This window comes from Anguilla rostrata, chromosome 2 (assembly GCF_018555375.3).
Source record: "Anguilla rostrata isolate EN2019 chromosome 2, ASM1855537v3, whole genome shotgun sequence".
Taxonomy (NCBI): domain Eukaryota; kingdom Metazoa; phylum Chordata; class Actinopteri; order Anguilliformes; family Anguillidae; genus Anguilla; species Anguilla rostrata.
The window spans coordinates 23,130,331-23,145,523 of NC_057934.1; the positions used below are offsets into that span (position 1 = coordinate 23,130,331).

General features: G+C 39.3%; 1 protein-coding gene across 4 annotated transcripts in view; it reads left to right on the forward strand.

The window, feature by feature from the left end:
* Positions 1–9,956, forward strand: part of ccdc172 (coiled-coil domain containing 172) — a 38,381-nt gene extending 28,425 nt beyond the window's left edge. For all 4 annotated transcript variants that reach the window (XM_064321333.1, XM_064321332.1, XM_064321330.1 and 1 more), the window contains one exon: positions 7,817–9,956. In XM_064321333.1, coding sequence (XP_064177403.1) covers positions 7,817–8,018 — 202 coding nt within the window. In that variant the 3' untranslated portion in view covers positions 8,019–9,956. The remainder of the gene's footprint in view (positions 1–7,816) is intronic.
* Positions 9,957–15,193: the final 5,237 nt, after the last annotated feature.

Genomic DNA, 15,193 nt, shown 5'->3' on the forward strand with positions numbered 1-15,193 from the left:
CATTACAGGCATTTAGCAGACGCTCTTATCCAGAGCGACTTACACAACTTTTTTACATAGCACTTTACATTGTATCCATTTATACAGCTGGATATATACTGAAGCAATGCAGGTTAAGTACCTTGCTCAAGGGTACAACGGCAGTGTCCTTACCCGGGAATCGAACCTGCGACCTTTCGGTTACAAGCGCAGTTCCTTATCCACTGTGCCACACTCCGTCCTGCGGGAGACACATTTCCCTGGCTTTTACATTTGACCTAAAAGTACCGAACGTCGGAAAATTCTAATACTGAAGCGTTTTTTTTAAGTACCAAAAAGGTGCTGAAGTTTCGGTATACCGTGCAACACTACGTCAGACACATATTCCAATGCATTGCTCATCCACATTTCAGAGCGCCTCAGAGACAGATAGAATAAATATTTTCAAATAATAAATACGACATTGAAAAAAACAAAACAAAAAACCAAATATCAACTTGACATCCCTGCTACCTGCGTGCTGCCCGCTGAGTACCTTATTATTTATTTCGACATTGGCAGACTACAGCATAAATTGCGTCTTTTGTTTATATTCAATATTAGTAATTGCAGTGAGAAACTGCAGCTGTAGATACAAGAAAGTTTGTTATATTATGGTAGCAACAGAACGAACCGAAATATTTTGAGCAGTAATACTTACATAGCAATGATGAAATTTTATCTGTGTTGTAAGAGGCAGAGACAGTGAATCAATGATACAGTCCTATCCACTTCTGTTTTGCTCCAGACAATGATGTCAGATAGGTCTATCAGCAAACACATGGCTTAGCTATGCCCAGAAGTCCTCAATAATAATAGCATTTTCCAAGAAATTATAAAAAATCGTTGACAACGTTTCGTTAGGTGCAGCGTCTTTTACTGCTACCCCAGAGTGAATGCGTTAGTGAATGCGATAAGAATTTTCGGTTATGCTGACCGATAAAAAAGTAGAGCTGCTCTGTGGTTGTACTGGGCAGCTCTCAGGTGTGAATGTGTATGAGTGCGAAGCAGGGCATTCTGCATCCGCGCTCAGTGAACCTACCCTGGGTAAATAAAGGTTAAATAAAAATAAAACGCTATTCCAAAAGCAAAATCAGACATGTTATACATTGTTAGAAAGCTTATACTCTCACCTACTGAATAAATGAATTGTCAATCAAGCCAGGCTGTACTAAAAAAGGCGACAATGCTGTAAACAACAGGTGTGGTATTACGCACAGCTATTTTTGAAGGTACCCAGGCATCACAGATGCACGTATATTTCACAAACGGATTATCCAAGACAATATATGACCACTCGCTCTCAAAAAGGACATCTCTACGCGTAAAACCAAAGGTAAGGTTGTAAATTTATTCAATATTTAGTCCCAGATATTGACTGTAGAATGACATGGTATCATTTTTTAAAAACGTTGTCTTGTTTATTTCGTTACTTGGTGAACATCGCTTTCACTGCCGTATTGGCATATCTTAGGGTTGTTGTCGGGGTTATCTTGTTGCTATGACGGAATACGATTTTTGAGTGGTGAAAGAATATTTTTATGAATACCCACATAGATAATATTGTCCATTATGAAGTTCAGACTCTCCCCTCACTGATAAAAACTAGACCCGACGATGTCGGATTACTTAGTTGTGTCGACATGGATATCTTCTAGCCGCTTGCCGTAAAGGAGTTTACTAGATGTTGTAACACTTTAGATGTGGAGCTACAGCTCTTCCGCGCCGCAACTAATAAAAAAGTCCATGGCTGCGTCCGAATAGTCTTTTTTGCTTAGGAAGGTTCCTAACTGAGTGAAATGACCCGAAAGTATCTAAGTGGCAGCCATGATAAGAGCTGTTCGAATTCTCTAAATGCTGAGGAAAGGTGCTTCTATGCTTCCTTTCTTATCTCCTTTAGCATAGGGGACACTGGACCATCCTTTACGAAAAGAAAGGAGATAATGCCGTCCGACAATTCCTTGCAGCAGCAACATTTAAAGCTACGCACCATTCGGCCGTTCACGAAAACAAACGATCAACTTGACTGAGTTGTGTAGTCGTTCTTAAACTATTATATGCATAGGCTTATAATCAGATCATAATCAGCATATTAACCATAACACAGAAATCTGTCTTTCAAGAAAAAGGGATATGAGACGTTTTTAGCCAGATGATGTTTTTAATTCAACATGTTTGAAACATAAGAATGATGATATGTTGTACAGTAGTAGATTTGTAGGCCTTACATGTTATGCCTATCTTGCATACATTTAACAATTATTTTCATACAATCATACTAATTGGGATTCATGTCGATAAATATGAGTGGACAGGAGGGTGAGCGTGAGCAACCATTCTCAATGTGACAACCATTTTGTTTCACTTTTGTGACTGGTAGCCTACATTCCTTTTTTATTTCAATTCCAACCTTGGTAATGAAGTAATATTTTTCACCCAATTGTCTACGTTCATATAGCCTGAATGAAACAACATGGTAAGAACGCACGGGGCGAAGTAGCCTATCTAAGATGCGCTTTTAGCAGTCCATCTTTGGAACACTGTAGTTTTACCACGGCAGACCCACGTCAATAACATCCGCCATCACATAATTACGTAGCATAGTATAAGTGCAGTCAGATTCTCTTAACACCACGGTTGTCTTTACCTAAGTCCTTTTGAATTCTTCTTCACATCTTTCCTTAACCTCATGACGTTTTCCATCGAGGTCAAAGAAAAGACATAGGACGTATTTTTTTGACTATTCGGACGCAGCCCAAAAGGCGGGCAAACAATATGGCGGACATAGGTGGTCCAAATAACAAAGTTGTAGAGCACATGCAGATGCATCGGTCAATGAAGTTTTGTGTTGATCTGACTTATGGTGTGGGAGTTATGGCCTTTTAAAGTATGACCCTTTGTTATAGCACCACCATCTGGCCGACATAGGTGATTTGTAGTGCCTGAGTAGTGGGGGGCCATAGGAACCCACCTACCAAATTTGGTTGCTCTAGGACTTGTGGTTGCTGAGCCTCAGACACTTTTAGCGGAGAAAAATAATAATAATAATAATAATAATAATCCCAACAGATACAATAGGGTTACACCTGCTTCACTGCTTGGACCCCTAATAATCCGAATAGATACAATAGGGTTCCACCAGCTTTGCTGCTTGGACCCCTAATAATAATCCTAACAGATATAAGGATATAAGAGAGTTCCACCAGCCTTGCTGCTTGGACCCCTAAATATGTGGCGGTACACAGTGCATGGGGGCTGAACAGGCTGTAAATCACATGCCGGGGGGGGCTTCATCCCCCTGGATACCGGCCACATTGCCGTGGATGACCCCTCAGCATGTGTGAAGCCCCCCCCCCCCCCCCCAGCTGCGAAAGCTCTCCCTCAGCACGTCATCAATCACTGCTCCAAACTGGACACACACTTACACACCTATTGATCGCCTCAAATTGAATGACCAGTGTCAATTTAGCTAAACGATAGCCGTCTGTTAAAGAGCAGGTAAATGGCAGTTATTGAACACACTTACTTAATTGACATACACTCTACCTCTCACGCACATGCTTATTCGTGTGCACACAGATACACACACTGTTGGTTGATTCTTTTGATGGCTTGACTGAGTGATAAAACACATTTATTCTTTATTTCGGAAGGTAGGACAATACACCACTTTTATAAATGTAAAGAAGAGCCATTAACCGATCTTAGATCAGTGATTAAACTAGATGCTTTCAGTCCCTCTTCTTGGTTTCCCTCTGTAATATGTCATTGCAGCTTTAATCCCACTGATTAGCTTCATGAACCCTAAATAAGCAGAGCTGTCGTCCATTATCAGTAACTCACCGTCTTTCACCAATCATAGTATCTTTCTCTAGAGCACAGCTTTCTGTCTCATAGCAGTCAGTGATTGACAGCCCATGAGGTCACCTCTGAGAACTGCTACTGTCTGTCCCAATTCACTTTGTGTAAAAGGTAGATGCTGATCTTGCAGCACATAGTAGGGAGGCTCTATCTATGACATAGGATCATTTTTATGTAAAATATAACAGGAAGTACTGTGATTTAACTGGTGTTTAATAGGACAGCGTGACTTAAAGGATGTTTTATACTTAGTCTGCATAGTTCGCGTAATTTGCGTTGTGTGCGACACTCGCGAACGGGCAGTTCATTTATACTTGTGCGGCATGGTTGCACAGGCCGCGTAATTCGATTTGGTTACTGACCGTTATAGTTCTGAAGAAAGCGATTAGCTCGTGCTTTAAAAACAAAGTAAAGTTGGCTGTATTACGTATCCAGGTAGCCAGATTAATGCAAGACAGAGCTAACCAGAGAGATAATACAATATAATGCATATTCATTCATATGTGCAAACCTACTAAATACTGCACTCATGACCACAAAAATATTCAAATAACTGCATAGCCTATAGCCTATTAAATAGGCCATATTTTCTGGATTGGTTGCCTATATCATGTCAAAAAGACCAAAGCCCTCTGGTGCCCAGGGAAGAAAAAGAAGAAGAGGAGGAAAAACAGGAAAAAGACAGAGGTAATGTGATGAATGAATAGTTTATCTATTGCATAGTAGTTTAAGGTGACCAGATTTCTGAAATGTAAACCGGGGACATTTGCAGTTCGGCAGTCAATATATCATTAAAATATCCAATGTTATTATCTATGAAATAAAAAAGGGGGACAATTCTGGTTTCATGTATTTTGACCATGGTAACTGTTGTGCTGTCATAAACTATGGTGCATGCTGACTGATAAGACTGGGTACTAAGTAACCTTGTAAACCATGTCAGAAAATCATAGTTTACAGTACCATGGTGAGTGAAGCTATGGTAAACTATGGAACACACAATAAAGAAAATGGTCAAACTACAATGATTCAATACAGTGTATTTAATTATCTATACGTCAGGGCTGGCCCAAGCCTTTATGGGACCCGAAGCAGAATTTGATTTGGGGACCCCCCACCGCTGATTTACCTCCTGTAAATCTAACACACCCATTATCAATTTTATTAGTCGTAGCTGTGTTGCTTACATCATACCAATGTCAACCTGGCATGTCTTTACCCTTCTATGGTTTTTAATCTTAAAAGGTAGCAAACTCACTAGTGTGGTCTGGTATTAATTTGCACTTTAATATTCAAAGTACTAAGTACAGTACTAAGAGGCATACTGGACGTGGTGTACTGAAAAGTAACAAAAAAAATTTACCAACCCATGCGCTCAAAGAAGTTTTTAACAAACTAGGTTATATAACAAATGAATGGTGCATTGGCTTCTCATAGATAATCATAGAAAGGAAAGACGGGAGCCCACACTCTTAATTAATAGATATAAATTATGAATGTCTATGCAACAAAATCATTTTCATTTTTATTCCTATTTGGACAAAGAGACAGACATGTTTCGGCCTAAGCCGTCCTCAGTGTCTTGAAGTTCTTCTGACCAACAGGAAATATAAAACCAGAATAAACATGACATCATAATAGCCAATTATATATGTAAATTAGCTTCTAATTGATTGAATAATTATACAATCATATAATCAATAATGACCAAAACCTGTCTTAGGCCAATGTGTGTGACAAGAAGGCTAGGCATTTATATTTCCTGTTGGTCAGAAGAACTTCAAGACACTGAGGACGGCTTAGGCCAAAACATGTCTGTCTCTTTGTCCAAATAGGAATAAAAATGAAAATGATGAATGCGTAGACATTCATAATTTATATCTATTCATTAAGAGTGCGGGCTCCCGTCTTTCCGTACTGAAAAGTAACAAAATAAACCAGCAGACAATGCATTTACTGTAAACAAGTTAATCACTTTAATTGCTTTTGGTTTAAAAAAATTTGCTATGTGCAAAAGTGCAGAACGTTAGCTAACAACATAGCCAAGCTAGCATATCTTAAAAAATTTAACGTTTGATTAAACATCCCTAAATAGCCTTGACATCTTAAATCCACCTAGTTGTATATATAATAGCAAGCTAGCTAACAAGCTAGCTAGAGAAATTTCGATTTTAACAGGGGGAATCTAGCTAATTTGTTAGATTAAAACGCTAGCTGAACATACCTTTGACTGAACTGAAGGCATGTTTGAGGCATCTATCTAGCCAGTTGAATGTTTATGGTAAAATACTGTAATTAGTCATGCAAACATACCTTTATCTTTCTGTTTTTTGTCATCTTCTGTTTTCTTCTTCTTTCTTTTCTCAGCTCCAGAAGGATATGTCCTTTTTTGCAACATTACTTTTTTGCTGGTTTTTCTATTGCGGCAGAGGCCCGGAGTGGTTTATTCCGCTTATACAACAGGTTACCAACAATGACTATATATATATGGTTACTTTAATATTTATTGATTTTTATCAACTTAATCACCTGAAAGTAAAATATTCTTTCGCAGCTGTTTCGGCACATTATTTTACTGTTGTCAAGCAAAACTGTGGTTGGTAGTTCTATTTGGACTGTTGTTACGCAAAAACTCTGGTTGTTAATTCTATCAAACCTACAACAAAATCAACAACAAAAAAAAGTTCCTTCTTGTTTCATACCATACAATTAGCACCAATTTTGGTCATTTTGTCATTACATTATTTAAGAAAATTACATGAAACCATAACTCATTCAAATTAATCTCCCTAGCTCTGTCTTGCTTTTTAAAATGTTGCGGTCTCACACATTGCATATTTCCAAGACATTCTGAAACCGAGTTTGAATGCCAGTTAGCTTTTTGATAGATTCGCTGTCACTTGTCACCTAGCCAATATTAAAATTCTGGGTTTTAGGTCAGAATGGTCTCACAGCATGCGTGTTATCTATTGTATTCAAAACAGCGGTTACTGCCGGAATTGTTCACAAAGATATGGATGAAAATGCGTCCTGTAGCCATGAGTTAAATACGGAATGCCTATTCTACTGTCCAAATAAGGGACGATTACGTATTTTGTGGGATGGTTGGCATCCCTAAATGAAGCCAGTAACTAGAACCATTATTCAACGTTGCCATCTATTGCAAAATTGAACACTGAAAAGGGGAGGGGACGTAACAACAATTAAAAATTGAAAGAATAATGTTGCTGTTTTAACTACTTTAAAATGCTGGCTTTTGTAGCACATTGATTTTAGAACTGTTAAAATGCCAAGGTGTCCTTTACTGAGAAATATTGTATTTATAATTCGTTTTATGTCACTTGTTTCTTTAATACTGTTTTATTTTGTGGGTTTTTTTTCTTTCTAAAATAAAGAAAATCTCAAAGACATAAAACTATGCAGTTTCTGTGTGAGTGTATGAACACAATGATTGGTGATGGAATTGGCTGCGATGCAAGGGGCACCAACTAAAATATCTTGTCTAGGGCACCAAATTGCTTATTTCAACGAAGACATTCGCCTGCTTTTAGCCGCATATTTAACGTTGAATCAACTGTTATAACCTGTTAGCCAGAGCAGTCTGCCAGACTGACCTTATATCAGCAATCATCTTCTGTGCGGCGTGGCAACGCGGACGTGGTGTGCAACCCTCGCAGTTCGCACATGCCGCACAACCCCAAAGCAGACCCATTTTTACGTGCACTCCACAGAAGTATAAAACAGCCTTTACGTTGACCTGGTTGTATGCTTTGTAATAGTGTGTGTTTGTGTGCTACAGTGTGTGTATATGTGTATGATGATGGTGATGATGATGCTGATCGTAGTGATGAAGATGATAATGGTGATGACGATTATGATGATGATACTAAAGATGATGATGGTGATGATGATGATGGTGGCGGTGGTGCTGTCTAAGGCTGAAGAGCGAGGTCGCGGAGCTGAAGGAAGGGGAGCCGAGTCATGTGCGGCAGGCGCTTCGCTCAGAGATAGAGCTGCTGAAAACGGTGCCTCTCTGCCTCCATCTCTTTACTCTGTCTCCCTCCATCTCTTTATGTCACTCTCCCTCCATCTCTTTATTCTGTCTCTTTCTATTTCTCCTCCATTTACTGCCTGTGTGAGCTTCAAACTGAAATTTAAATGTAACTGAATTTGTTGAGCTCCATGATATTATATACATACTGTATTTTGAAGACCTGTTATTTGTATTATAATAACAATGGACTATACAAACCTAAAATTGAAAAATGTCCAACTAACTTCTCTCTCTCTCTAACTCTACAGAAACTGTCCTAGAAGGACACTCTTGTTCCTAGTTTGAACTGCAAAAACATGTGGCGTATACAGTACCTGTGCTGCAGGTCACAGGGCTCAGTCCTGACAGAACAGCAAAAAAACCTGATCTGGTACTTCCTACCTGTGACTGCACTGTTTTGTTATGGTTCAGTTCTTTTACATGTTTGAATGTGCATGGAACAAACTTTTGAGAAATGAATTCCCAGCACCAAAAACCAAAGAGCCTCCCTGTGATCTCTGAGGTTTTGGAATCAGTGAGAAAAAGTTTTCTGTTTTCTTGCTTTTACAGTACAGATAATAGGGAAAATGCTTAGTTATACAGTTATACAGTTGTGTATTTTCTATCATCTAAAGCGATCATAGCTTTTATATTTGACCAGCTTTGGCCAGCACAATACCATATTGCTGTATTGCTTTAAAAGCTAAAGACAGCCACCTTGTGGGAGGATTGAGTACTACAGAACTGATGCTAGAGCACCAGTGAAGCTTCCAGATTGCGCACTAAACATATTAAATTAGCTTGTCTAGCCCATGCCCACAGATTTTTTTTAAACTGCCCCAGAGTTCTCATTCACTTTAATTTTTTCTTTATAAGACGTATTATTTTCAGTACCACAAGGCATGGGTGACTTTAATTATACTGTAAAATAGCTGGCAAGATTAAATTCAGTGATTTTATTGCTGTATCTCAGTCACTCATACAGCCAAGTGAAAATGCAGCTTTTAAACACAACACATACAAAGCATGCACACACACATATGACACATATGTATTTAAAATGGGTGTGACATATGTTAGGCATGACACGGTGGTGCACTGAATAGCACTATTGCCTCACGGTTAGAAAGTACTGAGTTTGAAACTCAACCTTTCTGCATTGAGTTTGCATGTTCTCCTCATGTCTGTGTGGGTTTCCATTGGGTACTCAGCTGCTACCACTATTTCCTGAACTAAGCTGGTAAAATAATAAGTGAAATCTGGTTGTGTAGCGCACGGTTGGAGCAAAGCCCACAGGACCTGAGTATCACTACTGTAGTGTATAAATAAGATCTATTACAGTAATCTATTAAATGTTTTCCACTTAAAGATTTGTTTTCAAGTTTTAAAAATTATTTTTCCATCTGGAAATCGGTCTGGCAATTCCAAAAGTACTCTGGCACCATTTGACAGTAAAATTGCTTTACAAAATAAAAGTTGATTTATTGGTGGATTGAGTGAACACACTGGTGCACACAACAGCCCTTCTTAAAAGAATTGAAGGAGCATCACATCAAGGTGCATAGAGAGTCTCATACATCAGGATGCACATAGTGCATTTGAACCTAATCTGCCCTTTATTACTGTGCATAAATAACTGCAGTTCTTTACAGGGGTTTGACTGGCTCTGTTCTTCAGATACCTCACAAAGAGACCTCTGCATTCCCGGTGTCAGAATGGAGGTGGTGAAATGCAGCATCACATTATCTGTTACCTCAGTTTGGTTTATTAACTGAAGCTCGATCTCTCATTAATGTGTACAAGCTTTTGCACGGTCTGTAACTACTGTTCCCACCAAAGCTCTTTCTCTCGTTTATGTGTAAAAATGTGGTCATTTTATAGCAGTTGCTTATCAAAGAGAAGTTGCTTATCAAAGATTCATTGTTCATGACTTGAGAACAAGCTTTTAAAGGCTTAAAATATGAAAATAAAATAAAATGGTTCACAGAATAGTAATACATTTAGTGAGGGCACAACACATATGGCTAGATTGCCAAGGGTAATGCTGTGGTTTTTTTTTTTTAAAAAACAACAACTTTGAATAAAATCTATTGCATATTGGGGTTTTTTTGGGCGTGTCTCTTCATTGTGTCTGTGAGAATCTGGTGGGACTGCCTGGCAGTTTCCACATATTTCGCTGTGCAAACAAATCGGGATATACTGTACAGTAGCACTGTGTTACTGTAACATTCATTAATAACCTGATCCTAACCAGGAGCCACTTCAGTGCTGCATTGTTAAAGACATGTAATTAAGGAAGACATGTAATGAAAAACCAGAAACATTTGATCCAACTGGAGAGTTGTATGTATGTATAACATGATTCCCAGGGGCGGGCAGTGGAGTTACGCTGAAACATCATCCATCCATTATCTAACCTGCTTATTCCTGCTCAGGGTCATGGGATGGGTGAGAGGCAGGGATACACCCTGGACAGTTTGCCAGTTCATCACAGGGCGTATACACAATTCACTCACACATGCACACATACCTAGGGACAATTTAGACTCTGCAATTCACCTACAGTATGCTGCATGTCTTTGGACTGTGGGAGGAAACCCACATGGACATGGGAAGAACTCCACTCAGAAAGGCCCCGGGTGGGATTTGAATGAAGGACCTTCTTGCTATGAGGCAACAGTGCTACCACCGTGCTGCCCTCACAGTTAAACAGTGGGTATAACCAGGGGCATAGGTTTCATTTGAACATTGGGGGGGACCACAAACAGTAAATTTTCTTTGTGATGATAATGGAGGGGGACACTAATAATATGCCATTCAATCAATCCTTTGTGCTTGCACTCAGGGACGGCACTAGACATTTTGAACAGGGTAGGTATGAGGTAGCTTGGGTACCAAATATAGCAAATAATTATGACAGAAAAACTCTGTATCCTCCTTAGCCATACAGCCTGACTGATGTGCACACAGGTGGTTTTCAGAGTTGGGACTTGGGCCCTATTCCTCGTAACTGCATTGAATAAAACCAGGAACTGTTTTTTTTTTTTCATTCCATATTCCAGATTTGGGGGCTTTCTGGGATTTACTCAGTTTATCACATGCCACAGTTAGCCAGCTACAAGGAATAGGGCCCTGCACAAACAAACAAAAAATGAGATGGCTCACACTCAGGAAGGACAAGGACATAAGGATAGCTCATTTGAGATTTTTTCATTTATAACTAATTCCACTGTAATCAAAACAAGTCCAGAAATCAGACACAAAGACATCAACAGAAAGTGTTCAACATATAGAACCAGAGAGCAGCATATTTATCTAATATCATCAATTCATATTGATATTGGTTAAAGTAACAATCTTGAAGGTCTCCGTTTCGTTGTCTTTGGCGGCACTTAGGGCGATAAGCGGTAATTGCAGTGTGTTTTTGGACCTCACTTCCCAGAGATCCGTGTGGCCTGTGTGACGTCAGTCAGTTGGCACCTGGGCCACGCCTCCATAACAATTCGCGGTCACCAGTTACACATGAGCGAAAAGGGAGTGTCGTCTTCTGAGAGGGTAAGTGTAACGCTTACTATTTACTGAATTAAAAACGGTTGTTATAAAAGTAACGTTATGTACATACTCATTCATTGTCTAACATTAGGCTAACTTATTCCGATTATTCCAATTATATTGATGAACTTGATGGCAATGTAAATAACAGTAACGTTAGAAGCCCATCAACCTGAACGAACGAGTGCAGAACGAACTGGAGGCTACCTGACTGTCTGCCGTTATGTTTTAAAATATATTATCAAATGTTTACGGAGTTTAATTTCCATCCGTGACTGTACTGTGTCATGTAATCACGTTATATGTATGACATTAATAATACAATTATGTTCAGTTATCTTCAATTTATGTTTCTCAGCAAAACGAAAAATATTTTAATAACTGATCTGCAGGCGTGTAAATATGACAACGAACTTTGAACAGCAAGTTTTCCACCTGGTGCATGAAGACGAAAATAATGTAGGCTAGCCTTCATTGATTTTCTAATTATTATTTTTTTCTTGTAAATCATCAAAACCAATGCCAATATACGCAATATCATCAAAGCCAATATACGCAAGGAGCCCCCAGGACCGATTCTGAGAACCACGGTCTTAAATGCTCTTGTCGGTCTCTTAAATGCTAAAAACATGTTCCTTTCTAAATGCCAGTCTTACAAAGATGGTTAATTTCGTTTAATTCTGTGTGTGTGATTTCATCGTGTGTTGTAGGCTGTGTTATTCAGCAAATAAAACTTAAGACTCTTAATTCGCTTCGTGAAACTGAAAATTTTGCAGTGTTTATCCCAAAATCTGGATTATAGTAGCTTTGTCACATGCGTGAAGCATGGCCCAGGACATTTACGGAATGTACACGACTGATAAGCCGTCAAACACGTTTGACAGATTGAATATTTGCAGTTTATGGTTAGCTAGCTAGTCAAATGGCTTGGTAGCCGAAGTTGCGAACTGTTTTAGCATAGGCTACTAGACTACCAAATATAGCAAGCTGATTACGCTTTCTGCCAACTAATTATTAGGTTAAGTAGGCTAAAGGAAATAGTAAAAATGACTCAGCTACCGAAAAACTTAAGAGGAGGATTATTTTATGGTCGTCTAGCGCAGCTGTAAATAGCACACGCCATAATGAAATCACTACGAAATGGGATGCCTGCATTTTCTGACTTCGCACAGGTGGACCGTGGTCGGGGCCGCAATGTCAAGGCCAAGAGGCGCCACCTCCCACCCCAGTGACCATAGACTGTAGCCCCTACTGTAGCTTAGTCCTCTGCCGTAATCAGGAAGTGACGCAAACTGTACCTCATTGGTCCACAACAAATGTAACAGTGCCCAAATGACACAATAAATCATGAAATCGACCCATGGACAGTCATAAGACGAATAAAATACATTGTGACTATTTGTTCTCATGAGAAAAAATTATTGACTTTGTATTTTGACCGCATTTGTACCGTGGACTTACATGGAAACCGGATATGAAAACACCTATACTGGAGCCAACCGTAGTGGCGCTAGTGAGCAACCAGGAACAACAAGACCAGGAAATGAGCTTCAAAAACGAAGTCTGGTTTTGGCCGCTTGGTTCAAATTCTCTAAATGCTAAGGAAAGGTGCTTCAATGCTTCCTATCATATCTCTTTTAGCATAGGGCACACTGGACCGCCCTTTACGAAAGGAAAGGAGATAGTGCCGTCCCACAATTTTTTACGCAGCAACATTTAAAGTGAAGCACCATTCGGCCGTTTACGAAAAAAAACGATCAACATGACTGAGTTGTGTCGTGGTTCTTAAGCTATTATATGCATAGGCTTATAATTAGATCATAATCAGCATATTAACCATAACACAGAAGTCGGTCTTTCAAGAAAAAGGGATATGAGACGTCTTTAGCCAGATTCAAAGAATTGAGGAAATATTGGGTAGCATTGCTTTAGAATACATCTTATTTAATTTCGGTGAGGCAAGATAGCCTATATTGTTTGTAGTACCATAACTTGGCGTCATTTTGATATCAATACTTTTAATGGCAGGCCTGGATTTTGGCAGTCTGAATGAATGAGTTATAGACGGTGTATGTCTTGTATGTGTGAGTAACTTGGCATTTTTGTACGTTGAAAACGTGTTTTTTGTGAGATATCATTTCTTTTTGCAAAGCGTTTTATTATGAGAGTGAGAAATGCGAAGTGACCCTGTAAGAAACGGTTGTGGATTATGGCTATCCTTGTGTTAATTTGTACAGTCTGATGAGCGTGTACCATTTAGCAGTTTCGGTTTGCTATATATGTAAAACAGTGGCTATGTCCTGCTCCGTTGTCTGTCATTTCGTGGAGATGCACTTTTAGTGTTTGTAAGGTTTATAAGGCATTTTGATAGGCTTATCTGCAGGTAGGAATCCTCTTCGCTGTTTTGCTAAGCTAGAACCGGAAAACTTGATAGTGGAGAATAGGAGCAGATGCATATGTCCCAGCAGGCTTTGCATATGAGAAAATTACAACCGTGTGAGAGAAATTGGGAGAAATGTTGAAATTGCGTAGTTGAAACAATATGTTTTTAGCAGAATGAAGGTGAAGGTTTACATGATCACAGATTATAGTGCGAAGTAAATGAAGTGACCATGAGCGAGCTTAGTTTCCTTATCGAACGGTATATAACAGTTTGTATAAAACATCAGTAGTTAAAGTGGAGGGTTAAGTGACATTTGAAATCTCTTGCATTAGTGCGCTTTTTTCATGTTCAGTACTAGTAGTTATAATTATGAGTGAGCCATGATTTTAAATGTAATGTTTTAATGGGGAGTTGCAGAACGTACATACGTAGTAATTGTTTGTATGTGGCTAGATAGAGAACAGGGCGAGGTAACATGAATGTAGAAACGTGGCGTTTGCTGATAAGAAGGTTTTGTACGGTAGCCAAGTGAAGAAAGTTGGTTAGTAGAAATGGCACAGTGGTGAACTGGTGTAACTTTTTAATAAAAGGAATACATTTGGCGTCATGAAATGCATATGGGTGGCCGTGAGTGAGTTTTGGTAAAGCAAATATAAGCGTAATAAAACGTTAGTGTAAAAGAGGAAATTATCTGCCTGAGGGCGAGGCGGGATTCAATCCTTCAACCGGAGGTTTACCAGTCTGTGACTTTGTTAGTGCACCACCATGACATAGCTGTGCAATGCGTGAAATATCATTAGCAAACCTGTCCGTGTTTTTAAAGAACACAGGCCAGTAAGCACAGAAGAGCTCCCGTTGAATCCATATGGCTTTGCAATATTGTACCCGGTTAATAACTGAACGTGCAGACGGTACGTCATAATGCAGTGTATACGTTCGGTGAACGGCGGGTAGATATGGTGCAAAAGCAATAATTGAGAAGTAGTAGACAATTATTAGTGAGGGTAAAAGCAGGTCAAGGAAACGTGTACTTAGCTGGGCTTGAACCAAGGACTCTATGTTCCCAAGACTGTAACCTTGCCCACTAGGCCACAGGCAGACTAGCTGTTTAGACTGGAAATGTTTCAGAGTAAAAAGGTATGAGTATTTTGCGTGTGTATGCAAGTTTTTGATTGGGTCGTGTAGGTGAAGATTTGGCTGGTGTTGGTAAAATGTCCAATGGGGAGACATTTTGTTTGTGGTATAGGCAGCAGGAAAAATAAGAAGAAGGAGAAGGAGAAGGAGAAAACGCAAAATCCCCTTAGTTTGGGGCTATATTGTGTGGACATCTGAAGTTGTTTATGAAA